The sequence below is a fragment of the Pelobates fuscus genome, chromosome 5 (assembly GCF_036172605.1).
Source record: "Pelobates fuscus isolate aPelFus1 chromosome 5, aPelFus1.pri, whole genome shotgun sequence".
NCBI lineage: Eukaryota > Metazoa > Chordata > Amphibia > Anura > Pelobatidae > Pelobates > Pelobates fuscus.
In genome coordinates this window covers 345,080,838-345,105,489 of record NC_086321.1, presented here as the reverse complement: position 1 = coordinate 345,105,489, position 24,652 = coordinate 345,080,838, and the positions used below count along the sequence as shown (strand labels likewise).

General features: G+C 43.0%; 1 protein-coding gene across 1 annotated transcript in view; it reads left to right on the top strand.

The window, feature by feature from the left end:
- The first annotated feature begins 605 nt into the window (after window positions 1–605).
- WRN (WRN RecQ like helicase) overlaps window positions 606–24,652 on the top strand; it is an 87,746-nt gene continuing 63,699 nt past the window's right edge. Inside the window, exons 1-11 of the mRNA XM_063455829.1 lie at window positions 606–680; window positions 10,473–10,586; window positions 11,186–11,301; window positions 11,534–11,679; window positions 12,948–13,096; window positions 14,188–14,337; window positions 15,219–15,291; window positions 15,860–15,974; window positions 16,098–16,407; window positions 20,080–20,160; window positions 23,838–23,985. Coding sequence (XP_063311899.1) covers window positions 10,512–10,586; window positions 11,186–11,301; window positions 11,534–11,679; window positions 12,948–13,096; window positions 14,188–14,337; window positions 15,219–15,291; window positions 15,860–15,974; window positions 16,098–16,407; window positions 20,080–20,160; window positions 23,838–23,985 — 1,363 coding nt within the window. The 5' untranslated portion in view covers window positions 606–680; window positions 10,473–10,511. The remainder of the gene's footprint in view (window positions 681–10,472; window positions 10,587–11,185; window positions 11,302–11,533; window positions 11,680–12,947; window positions 13,097–14,187; window positions 14,338–15,218; window positions 15,292–15,859; window positions 15,975–16,097; window positions 16,408–20,079; window positions 20,161–23,837; window positions 23,986–24,652) is intronic.

Sequence of the window (24,652 nt, the reverse complement as noted above, 5' to 3'; positions counted from 1 at the left end):
ATCCTTATACATCTCCCCGCCGCCGTGACCAAACAAGGGATAGACCAAACGTATAAACCCAATAACTAGGGAGGGAGGGTGGGCAACAACAGGTAAGTGGGGTACTAAGTTAAAATAGGGGCTCGCTTACACATTTTTTTGGCTCAAGCCCTGGTGTCTTTTTTTTAACCTTAGCAACCCCTTTGGCTTGACTCCCATTGGGGGTGTTCCCAAATTAATTAAAAAGACCAATAACTCTTGAAAGCTATATTTTAATGTATGGCATTGCCCATTAGAAGACCCCCAGCATGGAGTATGGAGTGTCTGGTCACATTTAATAAAATAGAACAGTGAGATCCAGTTACACACACACTTTTATTAAACCCTCTCAATGCCAAGAGGTGGGTAACCAGCATGAGACTGGACAATGAACTTCTTATTGTCCATTAACAGCTGTGACTCAGTATGTACTGCGGAGAGAGCGACATGATGCCATATCACCCGCTCTCTGACTTTTATCTTTCCTGACAGCGTGTGACGTCACGTGCGCCGGGTTCGCGCAGGGGGGGTGGGGAGGTGACGTCACGGACACGGAAGAGCCGTGCCCGCGATTGGGTCGCTAAGCGCGCGATGGCCGCAAGGAGAAGACGCGGTGACAGCTCGTGACGTCGTAAAGGAGAAGCGCGAAAGCGGGCTCGAGGGTGAGTGGTGCGTGTCACGCTGGAACGCACGGCAAAAAAGGAGGGAGGGAAGGAGGGAGGGGGGATATTAATAAAGCAATACAAAGGGTAATTCACACACTGCATGGGAACTGCATGTGGAAGTTACAAAGTTCACCTCTGTATGAGCTCACTATTACAGCATGGTGTAACATATAGAGAGACCTGGGGGTGTTTAAGAAAAACTAAATCATAAGGCTGGCTGAGATTCATGTGGGTTGTATCCTACAAATATGTTGATTTACCATTTGGCCACCCCTGATATAAGCTTTGATAGTGATAGGCAACCTTGGGTATTGCAGCAGTTATGGACTACCATTCCTATTATCCCTAGGCAGCTTCTCCATCATGGGGAAAGTAGTCCAAAACAGCTGGTGTTGAAGAGGTTAGCTCTATGAATGATTTACATTAGTCTTGCACCATTGGGTTTTACTTTTTTTTTTTTTTTAAAAACCCTTATCGCTGAATTTGCATATAATTATATATACAAGTATTATTTATTTTTTTTCTCCAAACTATTTTTTTCGTGAGACAAAACATTTGTCTACTTTGTCAAGTCAAGGCACGTCTGGTACCATAACTATTACAGTGGTCTGACGTTTTTATGGTTCTTGGAGCATTCCTTAAAAGTTGCTTTCCCCTCCCCCCCCCAAAAAAAGATTATTATTATTTTTTTTTTTATTCTTTATTTTATTTGTGCATAGCGTGACAACAGTCGTGCAGAGCCACAACAGCAACTGCAAGCATTTCAAGGCATTACATAGTGTAACAGTTTAAACAGCAATTTTTTTGCTTTGTACAACATAAAAATAATAGGCTATATGAAAACAGTAGTTTGCGCCAGACATACCTGGCTAAATGCTCATCTGACAAAGACAGTTAAGTTTAAGGTGATGGTAGGGTCTACAGCATTGCCCTTTTTTTTTTTTCCTCTTCCCCACAGGAGGGAGGCGTTTGAACTTGAGTCAGTATTACTATAGTTTTGGTTCTTGCTTAGTTGATTATCAGTATGGACATGTCAGAGAGTAGAAAGCAGAGGAGTGACAAAGAGGGAGAGTAGATCATGTGCATTTGTCTTAGCATTAGCTATTTGACGTTGTGTTGCTGTGTGGTTATGTTATGCTAGTTTCTGTAAATGCTATGCCTGAGGTGCTTTCCTAGCCCTGTGCCCTGGTGAAAGTGTTGAGAGCGAGCCCCAAGTGTGTTGCTTGTCCGCGTGTGCCTTAGTGTGCTCTGAGACTATTTAGGAGTCGCTTTTGGAGCCTTCGGTCGAAGGTTTCCTCTGTCAGGCTAGGCATTCATATAAATCGTTTAGGTATTAAGCTACTCTGGCAAGCTAGGCAGACATTACTTGTTAAAAACATTTATTTAGTAAGCTACTCTGGCAAGCTAGGCAATCATTACTTGTTAAAAATGTTTATATAGTGAGCTATTCTGGCAAGCTAGGCATACATTTCACGTTAAAAACATTTATAGGGGGGTGGGGGTGGGACGGAGCCAGCAGCCAACCGAAGCAGACGTGCACCAGGAGAGCTCCGCCAAAATAAGCCTACTAATCGCTATATTATTGCCCACAAGCTCACTAATTATAACCAGCAATACGATACCACAAGATGGGGAAGAAATCCAAGCACCAGGGGGCCTTGAAACCAGCAGGAGCCCGCGATATCGGAGACCTTCTCCTCCATCCCGCAAAGGCCGCAGAAGTTTTCGCGCTAACATAAAATGGCGACGCGACCTCGGCCTCCTCGGGGGAACAGGCGCTGGACGAGTTCCCCGGCACAGGGGGATTACACAGCGCTTCCTCGGACGAGGCCAATTACCTACCCTCCACTAAAGGTGATATAAAAGCCCTACTCCGCCATATCCGCACGCTGTTCGCGGCAGACATAGCCACACCGCGGGAGGAGATACACACAGTGGAGGGACGAGTCAAGAAAACAGAGGAGGACTCGCAAGGCCTCACCGCACGATGCATCCAGCTGGAGGCCCAAAATGCAGAGTTACAACGCAGCCAGACCCTGCTCACCGGCCGCCTGGACGCGGTGGAGGATCGGCGCGGGAGTCGGAATATAAAGATACGAGGTATCCCAGAGACCGTATCCCAAGACGACCTCCCACGATTTACCGAGAGACTCCTCACCGCCTTCCTCACGTCACAGCAGGCGAAGGCAGCTGCGATTGACGGAGTACCGCATCCCGAGAGCCACCAAAGCCCCGGCGGGCACCCCGAGAGATGTTATACTTCAACTCCAAACAAGATCAGGCCAGCTAAACTTCATGGCAGCGGTGAGGGGAAAGGCTACACACCCCTTTGAAACGGCCACTTTGTCATTCTACCAAGACCTATCCAGGCCTACTTTGACATGGAGAGGCCTATTCAAACCCCTGACGGCAACCCTCAGCCAACACTCAGTACCATACCGTTGGGCATTCCCCAGAAGCCTAGTCATCACACACGGGGGTGCAACGACCCGCATATCCGACCCATCTGAAATAGACCTAGTGCTGGCAGCACTGGATCTGCCTCCGCAACTGGAACAAACCACCCCAGTACAAAAACCAGCAGCCTCCCACGTCTGGGACATGGATACAGTCAGACCGTTTAAACCAGCCGGCCCTGGCGCCTCATCTTCCACCGCGTTCAGAGCACAACGGGCTGCCAAGCACCTAACAGGCACCGGAGCAATGGAGAGGGCTAGAGGAGCTTTGACTGTGGGGACCGCCTGACAGACCTACCGATAAGCCTTGCCCTCAGTATTTTTCTAACTCTGATCCCCCTGTTTCTTCCCAGTTGAAGGCCCTGTTGGAGCCGATGCTCACTGGCTGCAGCTAGTTAGACTCCAAGGCAATAGACTGGCACAAACCTGCCGGGCACACTCTGCACAACAATGGAGATTGATGGACACCGACGGCCGAAACAGACAGGTGCCCTCGCCCATAAGATCCCAAACCCACATGCTTGAACGGGACCCAGGAGCTGTCAAGCCTAACAGACATAAAGACAGTCCGCACAAACTTAAATAGTTTATTTAGTTTTTTTCTCCTTTTTATTTACACACTTACCTACCCGCTCTACCTAACGCTCCCGCTATCAAACCTATTGACACATGAAGCTAGACCGCTCTTCTAGGTACAAATTGCGTAGTCCCACTTAAGGTCCTGAAGCCGGGCGCGCGACTACTGTCATGCCACTCTAAATAGGCGCACAGTAATAGTCTTTAAACTGTTGGTATTTTGTTTTAATTCTCACAGTCTGTGCATTTGTTTCCTCAATGTGACGATCTTAACGGCATACGTATTAGGTTACTAGCCAACACAAATTAGAGTACCAACTCAAGCCTGTTTATATATGGAGAACAAATGCTGGTTCACTATCCCACCTAAAAAGTGCTATCATTGTCATACGCATAACAGTTCCCCCTCGAAGAAAGGCAACGCTATACACCTTAAAAGCATCTAGCCAAGCCATACTCATAGCCTTGCATGGTAGATAAAACACACTAATGCCTTTACAGCTATACTCCTTAACCAGCTGACAGTTTATTTTCTATGTTTTTTCTATTTTCTATGAGTTTTCGCTTTTGCATCCCCAAAGTGAGAATGTCATTGGCATTCATAATAGACCACTAGCCAGGGCAAATTAGGGTACTAATTGGTATTTATTGCACAGCTACAAACGCGTTATTGCTGACATAGCAGTCTACCTTCTCTCTGACAAAACAGCAAAAATGCAATGTTATACACCTTACCCTAATCTTAAGCGCAATTAGCAATACCATGCACGCGTATCTCGCAGAATATTGTTTTTATAAAAATATGACACAATATAAAAAATGTGCACATTTTTTTTTTTTTTTGACATTCTTTATTTTTCGTTTTTCATTTTATGGTATACATATTATCAATTTAGTACAACGTTAACGTAGTCTGTAATTGCGACAATACTATTCACAGTCAGACCATTAGATATTACAACAAGGTACTCATATTGCGGGCTAAAACAAAATGCACAACTGTTCTAGGTGTGTGAAGAAACTGTGCTATGTGGGTTGGAGCCGTGGTCTATCTTTTTTTGACATTCTGTACTTTTCAGTTTCGTTACACATTATACTTATTTTCGTTTCAATACAGCGGTTGCAAGAACTGCAATTAGCGACAATATTTAGTACAGTCACATCAATAGTTATTACTACATGGTGTTCGCTATGTGGGCTCATGTATGGTAATCAATAGTTTCCTGTGAGTTTTGAGGCCATAGTGGCGCGATTGTAATCGGGACCGTTCCTATCTCATGTGGAGGTTGTCGGTTGTCGGCCTAGGCGTATGCGTCTGTGTGGACCGCCAAGTCAGTTTAGATCAGTTTCGGAGGTATGTGTCGCTGTATAACAATGTCGGTATTCCCTTACCGGTGAACAGGGGATGCCAATTATCTTCATGGCAGCTATATCTTGGTCATTAATGGTTGTAGCGTCGTGAGGTCTATATATATATGTGTGTACTGTATGTTGAGTCTGCTAACCCCATCGTTTCCAGCTGTTCTAGTTCTATCTAGTGTTCGTCTGTCACGAGATATCTTGGTTGTGCATGCCTCTCGGCAGCCTAGAAGCTGTGTGCCTGGTGGAAGGATGGTTCTTGTCTCCTGGCCCCCCCGCCCTTGTTGTAACTTGCGTAAGGAGTGTGACTGTGTGTGTTGTCCTGTTGTTATTTTCTCTTTGCCTTTCAAGGCAGTTCCATGTCTGTCTCTATCTTCCCTTGTGTAGTATTGTGGTCTAGTTTCTATACGTGTAGTGCTATGGATTGGTGTGGGTGCCGTCGGGAGAAGCATCGCCCTGAGTCTCTTATATTTTCAGTTCTTTGTGGGGTGTGAGGGGGTGTATGGATCAGAGTCGTGTGGTAGGGTTGTATGAGTCAAAGCGTTCCTATTACTGTCTATTTGTCTGTCGGGGTGGTTGTGCCGGCGCAGGAGCGCCCCCGTGTTCCGCCGGAGAAGCCCCTGCTGCTCTTCGTGAGGTGTATTCCATCCAAGGAAACCAGGTACGGGCGCATTTGTCTGATCGTCCCTGCAGGGAGGCCGTCATCATCTCCATGCTGAAGATCGTTTCCACTTTCTCTATCCAATGTTGCAGAGTGGGTATTGCCGTGCTCTTCCACAGTAGTGTGATGAGTGATTTTGCCGCTGTGAGGAGGTGTATGATGAGACCCTTTTTATAGATCGTCAGGGGCGTGTGCGTGTGGTTGAGCAGCATTGGCATCGGTTGAAAGGGGATGTCGGTACCCGTGATGTCCTTGATCGCCCGATGTATCATTCGCCAGAACGGTTCGATTTGGGAGCACGTCCACCATATGTGGATACCGGTTCCCTCTTCCGCGCCACACCTCCAACACTCGCCTGAGATTGTGTCGTGGACATGTCTGAGGATATCCGGCGTTCTGTACCAGCCTGTTAATATTTTATAGTTGCATTCCTGGAATTTTGTGCTTATAGTCCCTTTGTGTGTCAGCTGGAAGATTTTAAGCCGTTCCGGTTCTGTGAGTTCCATCCCCGTCTCTCTTTCCCATTTTTCAGTAAAGCCTAGTGGGCTTTTGTCCCCGTTGTTTTGTAGCGCCGTGTATAGGTGCGAGACCCCGTGTGCCAGGTGTTGCCTGGTCGAGCATAGGTGTTCCAGGGGAAACAATGGGCGGTGTAGGTGGGCCTTGCCTGTTATGGAGGTCAGGTAGGTTTTCACTTGGTGGTAGCGGAATATATCTAGGCCGCTAGGTCTGCGGTCCTGTATTAACGTTGCCAGGGGTTTGAGCGTCGCTCTGTTGCACCACTGGTGAGTGTGTACCCAGTCCGCCGCTCCAAAATTCCTGAGGTCTGCGGGTTTCAGTCCCCCTGCTAGCTTGGGGTTATGGGTTATGGGCGTGAGTGGGTTGGGTGACGTGGTGAGCTTCTTAGAATACGAATTCCGCACCATACTCTCAGTGTCGCGTCTATCATCGGGTTTCCCGTACTCAATTCCCTGTATGTTGCTTCCCCGAGCCATAGCATGGCCGGGATCCTTCCCTGGGCTTGTTGTATTTCCAGGTCCACCCACTGTTTAGCGTTGGGGTTGGCATGCCAGTCGACTAATCTGTGTAGGTGTGTTGCGTGGTAGTAAGTGAGGATTGACGGTAAGCCCATGCCTCCTTCGCTCTTTGGGCGTTCCAAGGTAGTTTTCCTGATGCGGGCCGGCTTCTGATTCCAGATGAACTGTCTAATGGACGTCGTGAGTGACTGGAAGAACGAACGCGGAAGACTTGTGGGAAGCGTCTGGAACAGGTATAACAGCCGGGGCATGGCGTTCATCTTTATGGCGTTGATACGGCCGAACCATGATATATACTGGGTTGTCCAGCGTTTTATGTCCTGCTGCAGGGTTGTAAGTAGGGGCGTGAAGTTCGTCTGGTATATTTGCGTTAAGTCTTTCGGAAGCCATACCCCAAGGTAGTGTAGTTTGGTTGGGCATATCCTGAACGGGAATTGTGTTCGGACATGTCGCTGGAGTGCTGCGTTCTATATGAGCATCATCGCTTCTGACTTGTCAAGGTTGAGTGTCAAGTTGGATACCTCTTTGTATCGCCGGAATGCTTCTAAATGTGCAAATTTTTATGCCACTGCATACCGTAACTACTGTAACCTTGAAATACGCTGTTGTGGCGTTCGTTAATAATCTGTAACCACCTGCACAACCAAAATAAAGAATAAAAAAACAAAACAAAAAACATTGACATAGTAATCTACTCTAGCGAGCTAGGCATACTTTTCATGTCAAAAACATTTATTTAGTAAGCTACTCTGGCAAGCTAGGCAGACATTTCTTGTTAAAAACGTTTATATAGTGAGCTATTCTGGCAAGCTAGGCAGACATTACACGTTAAAAACATTTATATAGTAAGCTACTCTAGCGAGCTAGGCATACATTTCATGTCAAGAACATTTATTTAGTAAACTACTCTGGCAAGCTAGGCAGACATTTCTTGTTAAAAACGTTTATATAGTGAGCTATTCTGGCAAGCTAGGCAGACATTACATGTTAAAAACATTTATATAGTAAGCTACTCTGGTGAGCTAAGCATACTTGTTCTGCTGAGATTCAACTATATGCTAAGTTTATCTGGCTAGCTATGAATCCTCTATGGTCATGTCCCGCTGGTTGCCTCTACGGTCTGGGGATGGTATATAGTCCAGGTCTTGATGCTGCTGCGTGTGACAAGCATGTGTGGCAACACCACCGATAAAGAGAAAAAACAGAGAGTCAAATATGTCTTTTGTCAAGCTGGTCTTGAAGCTGTAGTGTTCCACGGGTTCCAGGGCGCATTCTGATGTATATGGTGCTGGTTCCCAGGTCTGGCAGGAGCTTGTGTTCTGATGGTACCGTGTAGGTGGCTGTGGCAGGCGCTTGTTATGTGTTTATCTGCCCTGTGTTGCTTCTTGCCGGATATGGCAATGCCAGTGTGGTTGCCAGGCGTGCGCTCCCAAATGCGGGGCTGTGTGGTAGCAGGTAAGTCCCATAGGTAGCCCAGCTCATCAGAAGCTGTTCAAAGGGGCCCGCTGGTTTATCCTGAAGGGAATCCAGGGATGTTATCTGGGTCTGTTGTACACACGTGGCTGCGAGTTGGCGGCCATCTTACTGAGTGCTGCCTTCTCTGCACTTATTGCGCTGGTGTTTGGGCTTTGTTGTTTGTGCGGCTCTCTCCCGTGGGGACTGGGATAACCCCCCCGGCCCAGAGGGGGGGGGACGGGACAGGACCGGGTCCGCCCCTGCTGAAGGTGCCTATTGGGCCACGTTGGGCAGGATAGTGGGGCAGCGGCCGTCTACCCCACTCACCGCCGGATAGGGTACCGCCTGAGTTAGCGGTAATCTCTCCCCCGATGGACTGAAACTCCCAGAGCCAGCCTCTCCCCGGGCCCGGTAGCCCGTGCTCCCTGATGGTCGCGGCTGTGGGTTGTTAAATTCAATAAAAGTCTGGTATGTCAGCTTAATATGGGAAGTATTTCAGGAGCCGATCATTCCTGCGACCGTTCATCTTGGCGGTCCGGCCCCTCCCCCCAAAAAAGCATTTTTAATAAAGATACCATCTTTATGAAATGCTCACATTGACTGCGTCTGGAATTTACTAACATTTCAGCGCAGTCCAAATATCTAATAAAACAAAGTAGGCACTATTTTATCTTATGTATTTTCTCTTTGTGTGACAAAACTTGACAAATGGCAGAGTTACCGCTGTCAAGTTTTGTCAATTCCCCCCCACTTGTCACTAGAGAGGTCTATGAGGTAAAAAGTTGTGTCTACAGAGGTTCCCACTCAATAATAAGTAGCATTGGAAAGCCATGATCGCGTGCGCTCATGACTTCAGCACGGAGACTTCTCAATGAGAAGCCAATGACTGGCCATTTCCCCAGCACAGACATAAAGTCTGAGGGGTGGGCTTGCAAAGGCTGCCGACATAATTTTCATATTTTGTTATGATCAGTGGGTGCCACACAGGCAACCTTAAAAGGAACACTCCACTGATTTTTTTTTTTTTAATATATATTTAATAGATATACACCCAAAGAAAACATGCAGGAAAAAGTAAATGTATGTGATCATAAAAATTAGGAAAATGCAAAGAAATGGCTTGTGGCCCATATTTTGCTCTATGGATAGGAAAGCTACTGTTTTACTATCTTAACATCGAGTAATGGCAGCATGATTTTATCCTTCCACCACCATATATACAGTATGCAAATCAGTCATTGATACAAACTTATTCCTGACACTACAGTGCTGGCGTGGCTGTTTAGGTTTCCTGCCCTGCTCCGATCAAGCTGAAAAGGTGAACCAGCTGCTCTGGTCTCACTGTGGCTGGTTCTGCCTCAATGGCTGAGATAATCAGTCTTGATAATCTCAGCCAATCCAATGATTTCCCAAAGGAAAGCATTGGGTGGCTATTGCACATGCACAACACAACGCCACGCTGGCTAATCAGCTTCTCCTCATTGAGATTTATTGAATCAATAAATCTCTTTGGGGATTGTTCATGGAGCCGCTGAACGTTGGTGCTGCACAGTGGACTAGGAAGCACCTCTAGTGGCCGTCAGAGTGACTGCCACTGGAGGTGTTGCTAGGCAGCAATGAACACACTGAAAAGGCAGAATATGCATTAAAAATAACTTGGAGGGACAGTTTATAGTCATGAGAAGCACTACATTAAAGGACCACTATCGGCACCCAGACCACTTCAGCTTAATGAAGTAGTCTGGGTGCCAGGTCCATCTAGGGTTAATCCTGTCTGCTGTAAACATAGCAGTTTCAGAGAAACTTCTATGTTTGCATATGGGTTAATCCAGCCTCTAGTGGCTGTCTCATTGACAGCCGCTAGAGGCGCTTCCGCGCTTCTCACTGTAATTTTCACAGTGAGAAGACGCCAGTGTCCATAGGAAAGCAATGAGAATGCTTTCCAATGGACGACTGAATGCGCGCGCGGCACTTGCCGCTCATGTACATTCAGCTGGTGATGTCAGAAGAGGGAGGAGAGTCCCCAGCACCGAGGGAGCCCGACGCTGGAGAAAGGCAAGCATTTAACCCCCTCCTCCCCCTAGAGCCCGGCGGGAGGGGGGCCATGAGGGTGGGGGGGACCCAAAGACCCTATAGAGCCAGGAAAACAAGTTTGTTTTCCTGGCACTATAGTGGTCCTTTAAGCTTCAATGGTTCTGGTGACTATAGTGTCCCTTAAAGTTTCTGTAATATTTTATTTTGTTTTTAGGGTTTCTTTTTGGAATATCATCCTATTACTTAACACAGGATGACCCGTGAGCAACGGAAGCTGCCACCGTGGATGTCTGCCAAAGACAGAGGAAGCACAAGTGATGGTACAAAGGCAAGTACAACTGTCCAGACTACAATTTATTAAACAATGTATTCAGATAAATGAAGTTGCTAGGCATTAATTCTAATAAGACAGGATATGTTGTTAGAGTGTAACACAGCATTTGCCACTCGATGCAACAAACAAATGTGGGTTTATATTGATCTACAGCTAAAATGTTGTGCTCTGCGGGGCTAAGAAGATTACAAACTACTAAAAGTTATTACTGCATGCCCAGGGTGTCCATTGCACATATAGCAGGGCTACATTTTGACTGGCCACTGACTAATAGATAGTGGGGAATTTGAGCCATTCTGTATTGGATCAGAATTGTTATGTAGTGACAATGGTAATGTTTCTACGGCTTGGTAAGACAGAGGACAACTTGTGCAAAGCTGGACTGTGAACACTTTGTGACTTAGCGTTAGTGGTAACCTTCTACGTGCAATGGAAGCCTGCCAAGTTTGACACAGGTTTAAATGGTACGCATCATTCAAGATGTCAAATCTCATGATGCAGGTTTTGATTGAAACGTTTTCTGTGTTATGGGTATCTCTAGTGCTTGAAAATTTAAGAAGTTTAACTTTTCTGTTTGACTTTTCTTTAATTAGAAGGCATTCTTTAAGAAGAATATCTTGGAAGATGACCTCCCGTTCTTTGAGTTTAATGGTGCAGTAGTCTACAGCTATGAATCAAATGACTGCTCCCTGTTGTCAGAGCTTATCAGGTTAGAAAGTACATTCATTATTATCTTGGGCAATGTTATAATAAAAAAAAAAAAAACTGCTAAAACCTTGCCAAATCTCTGGCATATTCTAGTAAGTTTTCATCAAGACGCAATACCGTGATTGAATATCTGTTTTATACTTGACTATGTTTAGTTGGAATGCAATGAATCTTCAGTTTTGTTTTATTATTTGTATTTCTTTTTCTTCATTGTGATTCTTTTTATGCTCCAGATCTGAGCTGTCCGAACGGGCTGTGCTTGGTTTTGACATTGAATGGCCTGCTACATACACGAAGGGAAAAAATGGTAAAGTGGCACTTGTTCAGGTGTGCGTGTCAGAAAGAAAATGCTACTTGTTTCATGTTTCCGCAATGGCAGGTAAGGGCTAATGTTATGAACAGAATTCTTGTCAAACATTGCCTTGCACGTTTTTAGATTCAGTTCTTATGATATGAGTAGGTAACAAGGTTTTGTGCGTTGTACAGTTTATGGCGAAAGGCCCCCACTTACTTGGATTCTCAAGATAGTTTGTTGCAACGGTCTTACCCCTCTCCCAATTGATACTTAGGCACAGCCTCTTTCCTTGAGCTTCACGTAAGCTGCATACATGTTTTTAGGTAATGTTTTACCTACCAAACATGCATAGAAATATGTTTGCTTGTTTGGTTTACAAAGTCTGTATTTTTTTTCCCCATATGCAACTGTGTGCAAAAGTTTGCGTACCCCTGACCAAAGAAGTTCTCTAATTTTAATGCTAAAAAAACATACATTATTTGCAGAAAAAGTAAATCTTAACTTGCGATCACACAAGTTAAAACTTGAGATATGGAACACAACACATAGGTGAATCATGGACATTTTGGAAAAAGTACAGTGGCACAGGAAATATTGTTAAGGTAGAGAAAAGAATGGATTCTAAATTCATTCTACTATATAGCAACTCATCCAGAAGCTAATGTCTGATTGACATTGTTGAAGAAATTGAAGGTGAAATGGTCATGGTACATGGGGTCTCTATGAAATGCTGCACCTACTGAGATTAACCCTATGCTACTGGCAGTGTAATTCCACCTACGGTAACGTCATTAGAAGGCCTTGAATGAAGTTTCATAGTAAAGATAAAACGGATTGGGGGGCACACCTGGAACATGCATTTTGCAGGACTTGTGTCCCAATATGATCTGGTCATATGGTGGATCTGAATCCCCATATTTGTTTGCTGAGATAAGTGTTTTTAAGTAGCCTTATAAGATTTAAAAAAAAACATATTTTTATGTGTCCGCTGTAACTTAATCTGAACAAAGTTTCAGGCTGGCTAATGTCAATTCTATGCAAAATTGGCATCTGACAGCAGCATGCAAAGTATGATTGTGCCAGACATCCAGTAGTGGCACAGCCCCCTCTCTCTATGCTGCCCCTGTTCTTTCCTCAGTCCGTCAACTCTGACCTTCCTCCGGCGAGGGTTAATGATGTTATCAGAGGAAAATCTGGCTGAGTGAGAATTTGGTGGTAAAGAAAAAGGTTTAAATATACCTTTTTTTTTTTTCTATTTTTTTGGGGTGGCGCTGAACAAATCTCCCATAAAGTGTTTTGACTGTTAACTTTGTAGGAAGATATATCACAGACATTGGTATACTTTTTGGCAGGTTTCCCAAAGGGGCTGAAAAGACTGCTGGAAGATACATCAATAAGTAAAGTTGGAGTAGGAATCGAAGGCGATCAGTGGAAGTTAATGAGTGATTGTGACCTAAAACTGAAGGGATTCATTGAACTTACAGACTTGGCCAATGAAAAGGTATATATATATATTTCTAATCCTTTTTCATAATTTTTGCTTGTATAATTTTTAATTGTTTCGATTCTGCCTATATATGTGTAATTCAACTAAACTAAATAGGATACATTTTTCTTTTTCATGGACACTCCAAGTGCCATAACCACTACAGCAAGCTGTAGTACCAGAAGTGTCCTGATGCCTCCCCGTATTTGCCCTGTGCCTCACTGTATTTAAATGGTTTGACTTCTTACCTGGGATCTGTCAGACACCGCTCCCCACCTCCACTACCAACTACTTCTAAGCAGGGACTTCTGTTTGCTATCCTGAGCTAGGGCCTCCAGTGAGTGGTTTAGCTTATTGACTGAGAGTGTCAGTTGATCGCTGTGCAGGGCTTAGCTCAGGAGAGCTAACGAAAATTAGGAGCTTCTGGCTTTCTGACATTAGTGAAGACGTGGAGCGGCCCCCAGAGTACCCCATGTAAAACAGTTTGACTACTTACTGGAAGTGGGAGATTTTTTTTTTGGAGAGAGAATAGGGGATATTTCAGTGTGTTTAATAGTGACTCAATTGTAGCAAGTATCATTTTCGATGCTTTCTTTCTGAAGCACTAACCTTTAATAGTCTCAAGGGTGAGTTTGAGAAAAAGTTGTTAACCCTGTAAATGCTTCTCAGAGGAACAATGCGATTTGTTGTTCACTTCTATGATTTGTAAAGGTACGTAGTGATAGTTACACACTAAACCTCTTAACGCTGCATGCCACTGTACCTACCACGTATCCTATTTTGCATACCATGAAATTAGGTTCTGTAATGTCTGGTGGAATCTTAAAAAAATACTGCATATTGCTACTTTTTAAATTTTTCTTTATATCAAATATTGCATATGCATCTTTTGTATCTTTTAATTAGAACTCTTACACATTTGTGCAAATGCAGCAAAATCTGTGTGGACAAGAATATCTGAACAAACTATCTCTGAATCCTGAGGGCAAAAGAGTTCTTAATATTAGCATTTCTGTGACCTAATTTTGAGAATACTGCCTTCTTCCAGTTGTTCAGTAGGAAGCAGTGTATGTATTGAAATGCCTTTATGCTCACTCTCTTATTAGCTTAAATGCAAAGAAAAGTGGAGTCTCAATGGCTTGGTGAAGCACCTGTTCAAAAAGCAACTACTGAAGGACAATTCTGTACGCTGCAGCAGATGGGATGCGTATCCTCTCACTGAGGAGCAGAGACTATATGCTGCCTCTGATGCTTATGTAAGTGTGTAAGCATGCTACCAAAGTAGTACATGTAAATATTAATATGCATCTTCGCTCAAGGAAAATTGTGTTTTTTCTTTGTTGTTTCTCCTTTTGTTTAAAGAATCTTCTTTTAATTTATAATCTCTTTGAAATAATAGCCATATTTATTGTCAGTTCAGTCAACTGAATTCTTCTAACACAATAAACACTTAAGGAACATTTGGTGGCAACCTTATACCAGATTTGTAAGGATTTAAGTATGGCTTGGCAATTTGTTCGCAGGAGAGCCATCTGGAACTTTGGAACCCACATATAGAAGTGGGGCAAGTCCCCACTTCTGACCCAGGACATACTTGAAAACGAGAGAAATCTCAATGTATCTTTCCTGGTAAAATATTTTTTACTAGGTCTATTCATTGCCTGCGATCTGGAGGAGGGTGCTAGTGGATAATTTGGGTCACCTGCGCTGCTAGATAGTACAAATATAGGTGAGGCAACCCCTCTGCTGATTTTGGCCTATAGAGGACACTGCGTGCCACTCGTTGGCACTTGCGGTACCAAATAAAGTTGTCTATGGCCTGCTGTAGTCCTGCCAGGTCTCTTTTAGTTATCCTGATCGGGAGGGTCTGGAACAAAACAGCAGTTGTGGCAACACGTTCATCTTCACTGAATGTATACGCTCGATCCAAGACAAAGGCTTATCCGTCCAGTAAATCATATCCTTAGCTAATGTGTGTAACAGCGGAGTATAATTGTGTTGAAATACATTAATCCTTTTGTTTGCTTGGCACTGCTTTCTCTCAGTTTGATGTAACTTGGCATTTCTGGTAAACTGTATGCAAAACCATCTGCAGGAAAGAATGTGTGTGTGTGATTGCTCATTCAATGTTTCGTAGGCTGGACTTCAAATATACGAGAAATTAGAAATGATGGATGACCAAGAGAAGGCAGCTCTTTGTATATTCAAAGGTAAATGTGTATATAATGTCTTTGTTTGTGTATGCTTACCCACCTATGCAACACAAATAGTAACTTCATACAAATATATTTGGGTCCAGTACAAACCATTATCTGGAAATCTATTCATAAACAGGACTATACATAGGACACAAGGTCACACATTTATACTGAAAGAAAGGAGATTTAATCAAAGGATTTTTTAAATTTATTTTTTTTACCGTAAGAACTATAAGGATGTGGAATTCTCTGCCTGAAGAGGTGGTTTTATCAGAGTCCATACAGATGTTTAAACAGCAATTGGATAAATACTTCCAAAAACATAACATACAGGGATATAATTTCTAATTAGTGGGGTAATAGCTGCTTGATCCAAGGAGATGTCTAGCTGCCATTTTGGGGTCAAGAAGGCATTTTTTACAGCCGGAAACAAACATGGCGTTAGTAATAGCTGCACATATTTTAAATGTATAAGACAAGTGAAAACGTGATATGTTCAAGCTAGGTAAGGGAAGGCTGAACTTGATGGACGCAAGTCTCTTTTCATCTATGTAACTATGTAACTTCATGTTATTTATAGGGACAAATGTTGAGCCCATGGAAGTTAAAGAGCAGCTGAGAAGTCTGTCGCAGCAATTTCTTGATCTGGTAGACAAGGTCCCAAGCAGTTTTGGAAACTGTAAAGATGCTCAAAGGTAGTACTTTTTAATTAAAACATTTTTTATTTTAGTTTTATTTGTTAACATTGCTTGCCTGTGTAAATGATTTATAAATTCGGTGACTTACAATCAATGTTCATAAATGGCTCAATTCTACAGAGCTACGGATATTCTGGGTGATCTTTCGGAGAGAGTCGATGAATTAAGGAACATATTGCTGGATTCCTCCAGAGAAGAAAACGGTCCATTAGAAGACTGCATCCAAAAGGAAGAGGCTGTTGTGGAACGTGCCGAGACCGTAAGTGGTCCTGATAAAGTGCCACCTGCAAATTTGGAGGAGAGCATGAGACCTAAATCCCGTGTAGAACAAGATTTCTTCAATACTTTGGGCATCAGTGAAGAAGAACTTTCCATGATGGAACAAGAAATCAAAGAGGAGCAAAAATATAAGAATGATAAGTCAGAAGAGGTATCCTTTTTCACATTTACACATTTTATAAAGTACTTTCATTCTTTTAGAATGCTGAATTCTGGGTGTTTTAAAATCTGTCACATGCCAATAACACAGCTGGGACAGAATGACCACAAGCAGCCCAGATAGCATTTGGCTGACTGATTGACATCCCTAGGCTGCTTTATAGCTGCAGAGATGTTTACAATTTGGTCCCGTTATGAGCCACTCTCAATGATTCTTTAACTAAGGTGTAGCTTTTTTTCCTCTCTCTACATAGCAGAATCGATAGGTTAAAAAAAAACCTCTAGAATAAGTATAAATAGGATAGTTCACTCCTTATCAGAAAGTCTCTCAAGAAGCGGGACAGAGTCTGTTTTAGCTGGCCAGAATCTATCTTTCGCAGGACGCTTTTTGAAAACACCCAGCCAAGAGAAGTTTAGCTTTTATCAGGAGACCCAATACATGCGGCCTATATGTGAAGGCGGTCTGGACTATCTATTTGTAGTGTATGATGTGCATAGGAAAATCTCTGGTTTTGGTATGTTAGACTGTCAGCTGCTTAAAACCTTATTTGCCTGGAGAGCGCTCTCATCCAGTGGTTAAGCTGGGCCTGTTGTTGCTGATTGATTTGCAATTTCATGACTCAGGCCAGCATTTTCTGTTTCAGTAGTTTTGATTACAGGCTTAGTTTGGTGATGAAAATATAATCTCATATGAAGACTGGACTTGTAATTAGTTCCCCAGGGCCGTATGGTGTTTGCGATGCATATATAATAGGCCTGACTATTTTTAATTTTTTTATTTTTTCATGTTGCTTTGAAAATTAGATATATTTTTGGTACACATAAGGACATGTTTGCATTGTCTTTGAATTATGAATCAAGTTATGTTCTAATGCTAAATCATTCTTACATCCATTACTCCCCTAAAGCAGGATATCTTGAGAGGACCATCTAAGACATGAAATTGTCTATAAAAGATTGGACCTTCCATCCTACCTTTAGTGTTTTTTTCCTATTCTTTAGAAGGATGGTTTCATTTCTTTTTTCTCATGGGTATCTTTTTTTTTTTTTTTTTTTTAGACAATCTTTATAGTTTTACATCAGAAATATAAAAGTTCTGAAAAGTTATATAGGATAGACAACGTATTAGAATCCAGTAGTAAAGAAAGACAATAGGTATTATCCACCAAGCAGTGGGCAATATATGGGTACAAAGCAATAATACATAAGAGCATACAGGAACCCCTTGGTCTAGGAGTCTATCTCATTGAAGATAGTTATCTGGCATCAGATCTCATTTGTGCGTAAAAACATTATACCGTGTTTCCCCGAAAATACGCCCTACCCCGAAAATAAGCCCTAGCTGAATTTTCGGGGTGGGCTGCAATATAAGCCCTACCCCGAAAATAAGACCTAGGCAGGGCCGGCGCCCGCCGGCCCTTTAAATGCCTCAGCCGCCTGAGCGCTCTATAGAGAGCGCTCAGACGGCTGCCGCACTGCCTCACCTCTCCTTCCCTGTAGCGTTGCCGAGCTCCTCTCCGGTCCGCGACCCGCCCGGACTGACAGGAAGTGCACACTGAGTGTGCACTTCCAGGTCAGTCCGGCCGGGTCGCAGACCGGAGAGGAGCTCGGCCACGCTACAGGGGAGGTGAGGAGAAGATGGAGGGGGGAGTATTACAAGGAGGGAGGGGGGAATATTACAAGGGGGGAGTATTACAAGGAGGGAGGGTGGGGGAATATTACAAGGGGGGAGGGAGGGGGGGGTATTACAAGGAGGGAGGGTGGGGGAGTATTACAAGGAGGGAGGGAGGGACTTTTACAAGGAGGGGGGAGTATTATAAGGAGGGGGGAGGGAGGGGGAGGAGTATTACAAGGAGGGAGGGGGGAGTATTACAGGGGGGGAGTATTACAAGGAGGGGGGGATTATTACAAGGAGGGGGAGTTTTACAGGGAGGGAGGGGGAGTATTACAGGGAGGGAGGGAGGGGGGAGTATTACAGGGAGGGAGGGGGGAGTATTACAGGGAGGGAGGGAGGGGAGAGTATTACAGGGAGGGAGGGGGGGTAGAATATTACAGGGAGGGAGGGAGGGGGGAGAATATTACAGGGAGGGGGGAGTATTACAAGGAGGGAGGGGGGAGTATTACAAGGAGGGAGGGGGGAGTATTACAGGGAGGGAGGGGGGAGTATTACAGGGAGGGAGGGAGGGGGGAGAGTATTACAGGGAGGGAGGGAGGGGGGATAATATTACAGGGAGGGAGGGGGGAGAATATTACAGGGAGGGAGGGAGGGGGGAGAATATTACAGGGAGGGAGGGAGGGGGGAGAGTATTACAGGGAGGGAGGGAGGGGGGAGAGTATTACAGGGAGGGAGGGAGGGGGGAGAGTATTACAGGGAGGGAGGGAGGGGGGAGAGTATTACAGGGAGGGAGGGAGGGGGGAGAGTATTACAGGGAGGGAGGGAGGGGGGAGAGTATTACAGGGAGGGAGGGAGGGGGAGAGTATTACAGGGAGGGAGGGAGGGAGGGGAGAATATTACAGGGAGGGGGATGTGAGGGTCTCTGGTGGGGTTACACAGCGCGGACACCGGCTGACAGACTGGCTCTAAGCCCTACCCTGAAAATAAGCCCTAGTGTGTTTTTTGTGATTAAAATTAATATAAGACCCGGTCTTATTTTCGGAGAAACACGGTATAGTATTAATACATTCAACGGTTGCATCTGGCGAGTGTGAAAGGGCATACAGTATTAGTGAGTGTGAAGTTTACCGAGTTATAGTGTTACAATAGGGATATGGGGGAGATCAAGCAGTATAGAGAGCAGGCTTGACTCATGTCGAGATTGTGAATCTCTACACATCCCACCACAGTGTGGTCTCCTGCCCCCGAGGTGGCCATCCCACTCATCTACCTGTTTTCAGAAACACTGCCCCCAGCCCCTCATCACACAATCAAATCTGCTTATCTGTGGGTAGATAGAGCAAGAGGGGAGGGTCTTCAGTGTGTACAAGAATCATACGGGTCATGGAGGAGGATGAGAGGAGTAAAAAGAAAGAGGAAGAAGAAACGAAAGAGGAGAGAGAGCAAAAATAAGGGGGATGGGAAGGTAAAGTGAGGTCCACTCCTACTCTCAGTGGCTCTGGTCTTGCCTCATGGGTATCTTGATGGCTAGAAGTTTACATGAACATAGGTTGCATAGATTAATTTGGGTTGTAGTTAGCATGTGGGAGCTTTCTCAGCAGGAGCTACATTTGAAATATTAGATTTCATGAGAAACCCCCCTCTCTGATAGAGTGTTCTATCTCTTTGTGTGCCCACCCCCCTCCTCATACTGAACAGTAAGAATTTTTTATTTTTGAATCATCGTCTTCTTTCCACAATCTTGACAAAGATCATATTTTTTTTTAATTTCAATTACCTATGCAGGGTACTTGATCAGCCTCTGATAATTGTTTTGGGATCATTTTTGGAGGAGGTTTCATTGGAAGCCTCCATTATGTGAAGTGTTAAATGAATATTGAAGACTAAAATAAAATACATGGTTATTGGCTAGTCCACACCTCACAGTATGGTTTAACATTGTTAAATATTTGATTCGCATCCTGTTGTTTAATATCGACTTACTTTTTGACTTCTTCCCAATATATTTATCATAAATTGTGACTCTGGTTTATGTTTCTCTCTCTGCAGGAGTTTATTGAAACTGATGAAGAAATTGACCCATCCTTTGTAATTGATAGTGACCAAGATCTGGAAAATGAGATGCTTGAGGTTAGCATTATATGTATTTAATATTATTTAATATCTTAACTTTGCAAGTGATGAATGTAACATTTGTTACATCAGCCGACTGTACCGATACGTTTATGAAATTCTTCATTGATTCTTTTTTTTCTGTCTTTTACTTGGTTAGGTGTTTTCAATGTTGTTTCTAATTGCTAACCTTAGGGGCAGGAGTCAAGATATTCTCAGAAGTGGAATGTCTTCTACGGCATTCCGCTGTCCCTCCCCGACAGATTGACTGTGCATGGCTAACCAATTACTGTGCCAAACTTGGATGGCTTTGTAAATCTCATGCAAGATTTAGTGTTTTGCATTTTATGAATGCATTAAAGTGATTTGAAGTGGTTATGGTGCTTGGAGTCAGTATGTGCAGTGTTTCGCTATGAAACACTGCACGTAAAGAATGTTATCCCTTCGTTGCCGTAAATTGTAACTCCACCTCCAGCAGCAATCATTGGGGGGTCATTAGGCAGCTAGGGCAAGCGTTCCGGGCTGGCTAATGTCAATTCTGTGCATATTTCAATGCCTAGATTAATCGTTTGTTCAATCATTTGCTGAGAGTGATCACCTGATGCTCTCAGCCAATGAATGAATGAATTTCACAATCGGCGTCCGGGTTCTGCGGCTCTGCAGATGTCTGATGTCGTAAGCCTGCTGCAGAGGAGACCAAGGTACAAAAGGGTGTGTCCCATTACCGGGAGATGGCACCATGATATGCTCTGTAGTCATTGTGATGCCTGGAGTAACCCATTAAAGATTGAAAGAAAAATTCCCTCTGCCTACCTCCATGGGTTAACCTATAGGTTTGCTTATAGTGCTCGTATAGGGAGAGGTATTAGCAGTAGAAAGAGGGAAGTGCTCATGCCATTGTACAGAACACTGGTGAGACCTCACTTGGAGTATTGTACGCAGTACTGGAGACCATATCTTCAGAAGGATATTGATACCTTAGAGAGAGTTCAAAGAAGGGCTACTAAACTGGTTCATGGATTGCAGGATAAAACTTACCAGGAAAGGTTAAAGGATCTTTACATGTATAGCTTGGAGGAAAGACGAGACAGGGGGGATATGATAGAAACATTTAAATACATAAAGGGAATCGACACAGTAAAGGAGGAGCCTATATTTAAAAGAAGAAAAACTACCACTACAAGAGGACATAGTCTTAAATTAGAGGGACAAAGGTTTAAAAATATCAGGAAGTATTACTTTACTGAGAGGGTAGTGGATGCATGGAATAGCCTTCCAGCTGAAGTGGTAGAGGTTAACACAGTCAAGGAGTTTAAGCATGCGTGGGATAGGCATAAGTCTATCCTAACTATAAGATAAGGCCAGGGACTAATGAAAGTATTTAGAAAACTGGGCAGACTAGATGGGCCGAATGGTTCTTATCTGCCGTCACATTCTATGTTTCTATGTTTCTATGCTACAAATTGATTTTCTTCAAGTGCATCCAGGTCCACATTTATGTCTTACGTGTGGCACCACATTTCTGATACAGTATATTACTCACTCATTTATCAAAAGGACATTGCAGGCATAAATAATAATAATTGCACCTTTATTTAAGTATTTCTGGTTGTATTGTTGCAATCTGTACGCATAGTGTAGGAATGCACCCTTTTTTTTAAAATTTAAGTTTTACTATGAAAATACAGTACTGTGAACACATGGAGTGTCAGAATTAGCGTTAAGAGTATAGGGGCAAAAACGGTTGTGTTACTGTGTTAAGGTAAGGATGGTGGGTTGAGGATGTGATTAGTGTCAGGGTTTAGGATTAGCAGGAGTTTAAAGAGACTCTCTAAGCACCAAAACCATTTCAAATTATAGAAGTGGTTTTGTTACCTAAACCCTGTAGTTGGTCTTTGAGCTATTGGTGGTGCTGGAGAAAAGATCTACAGAATATTTTAGATGAATGGGATCTCAGTTTGGGGCACGATCATTGTACATATCCTTTTTACAGAGTAGATGTTATTGATGCAAACAATAAAGAATACGGGAAAGATACAAAACACATAAAAATAAGTATAACAACCTGGATAAGTATACAAAATTAGATATAGTGGAAGCTAATATAGAACAAATCGTAGGGCCGTGAAGGGGTTAACCACTGAATAGCATAGAAATGACGGCAGTATATATATATATGATCGCCGTGGTCTGCAGACGGCTAGAAAGTCCGAAGCCCCAAGCCACCCCAAGTATTAGAATAATGTTTAAATAAATTCTCTGTGTTAAGTCGGGGCTTAACACAGGACAACCTCAGCCTCTCGAAGCAATTTCTCTGACCTCCCTTATTTTGATACTTATCTTTTGAATTAACTTAGAGAATTTATTTAAACATTATTGTAATACTTGGGGTGGCTTGGGGCTTCGTACTGTCTAGCCGTCTGCAGACCACGGCAATCATATTTATATATGTATATATACTGCCGTCATTTATATGCTATTTAGTGGATCCATAGTTGCGTCTTGCAGGGGGCTCTTTTGTTAGGAAGCTAGTTTATTTATTTAAATCGATAGGTGCCCTCGAAGGCACAGATGAACAACAACAATAAAACATTTATCAGAAATAACTCTTGGATCTCCCATTTAACGTTTACTAGCACTAACAGTATTTAATTCTCCAGCGTTTGTGCAATTTTGTAAATGCTTGGAGTTTGTAAGCAGACCTGGGAAAATTCCTCTGTAAAGTATCGTTCTATCGAAAGGCATTTCACAACTTATACCGTCCTGATAACAGTTATAACTGTTTAGGTGATATGCATTTCTTGCTGGGCTTATCTTTTGGATTTTAGTACTATTGTAACAGTTGCTAATGAACCTTTGTGTTCAGACAAATTGCACTTATGCTCTTCATGTTGCTACAAGCATCTTTATACTTTATTGCAACATTAACAAGTTACTTAGTCTCATTCTAAAACCTGTATATCACCATACTACTTGATACTTTAATTCCCAGTGAAGATATCCCTTCCTATGGTCTGTCTACATGGACATTCTGCCTAGGACATTTTTGTCCATTTTTAATACTTATTTTAAGTGATATATATGTGTGTGTGTGTATATGTTAAAAGGCCTGAACTTGTGGAGGCCTGAATTTGTGGGAGGAGTAAGTCCCCTACTTAAACTCCCAGCCCCTACTCACCTCTGCCTTTCAGCTGATTGTTCCCACCCACCTACACCCTGTTATAATTACATTCTCCTTGGTGGGCCCTCTTTTATTTACAGGCCCACTCGTACGTTGGTTTCGGCACACCACAACCAACTTTGCTCACAGTTACTATCCATTACGTATTTAAATTCCGAGCACAAGTATATATATATGTGTGTGTGTGTGTGTGTATATATATATATATATATATATATACATATACCCCGACCGTATATAAATTCCATTATAACACGTTTAGGATTCTGTTAAGTAATAGTTGTCTATTCTTAAATGTGTCTTTTTCACTTTTTTATTTTCTATTATCAAAAGTTATGTTTTAAGAATAATCTAAACATAGGACAGTGTGTTTTTTTTCCTTTTCTACTCATAAACCTGGATAGATAGATAGATATAGGATATTCTACTCCATGTGCTTAGGATGTTATTGATGACATATCCCTATCATTAAAATGCATATTTCTTTACATGTGTTGTGATATATGTGTTACAGACCTTAGATATGCTGGACAAGAGTGAGGAAATAATGGAGGATGATATAAAGTATCTGCAGGAAGATCAGACATTTGACAAAGAAGTGATCAACGCTTTAGATGACGACGACGATGAAGGCATTGAAGAGGAGGATGAAGATGATTGGGGTATGACTATCTTTAAATTATCAAAATAAATTGTGTGCTGCACACAAATCATGTATACATTGGGGCACTGTGGAGGGGGATCTTCCACCCACCAGGAAGTTAGTGGTCCACAGTCAACACTATTTATGTTGATACAAAAAATGTTTTATTCTGGATCAAACGTTTTGTCCGTAATCTTGTAATATACCGGTACATGATTAGGGCCTCACAGCTGAATCATTGTACTTTATTTTGTAATGCCTGTGAATAATTTATATTTAAATTATCATAAATATGTCATATGCTCAGGAATATACTTATTGAGCCACTATATTTTTATGCAGCACACAACAGTCTGTTTATTTTAGGTTTTTTGCACTGAATCTATTTTAGTCTGGAGCCTTTCTGTCCGACAGCAACTAGTAGGTATGAAAATTGCAAAATAGAATGTTTCTTGGAAACAAAACTGTCTGCAGCAGCAAGGCTTCTGGGGCTGCATCTACATTCTATAAATAAAATCAATTCATTACAGTGAAGTAGTTTTGGTGCTTTGGCTGTCCCTTTAACGGGAATAAGAGAAGGTTTTGACATTTTTTTTTTTCTTTCTGTGTTTTTGATCTGTATGCATGAGATTAAATGGAAACATGGATTTGAAGAGTTGTGTAATATTATTAACCTTTTACAAACT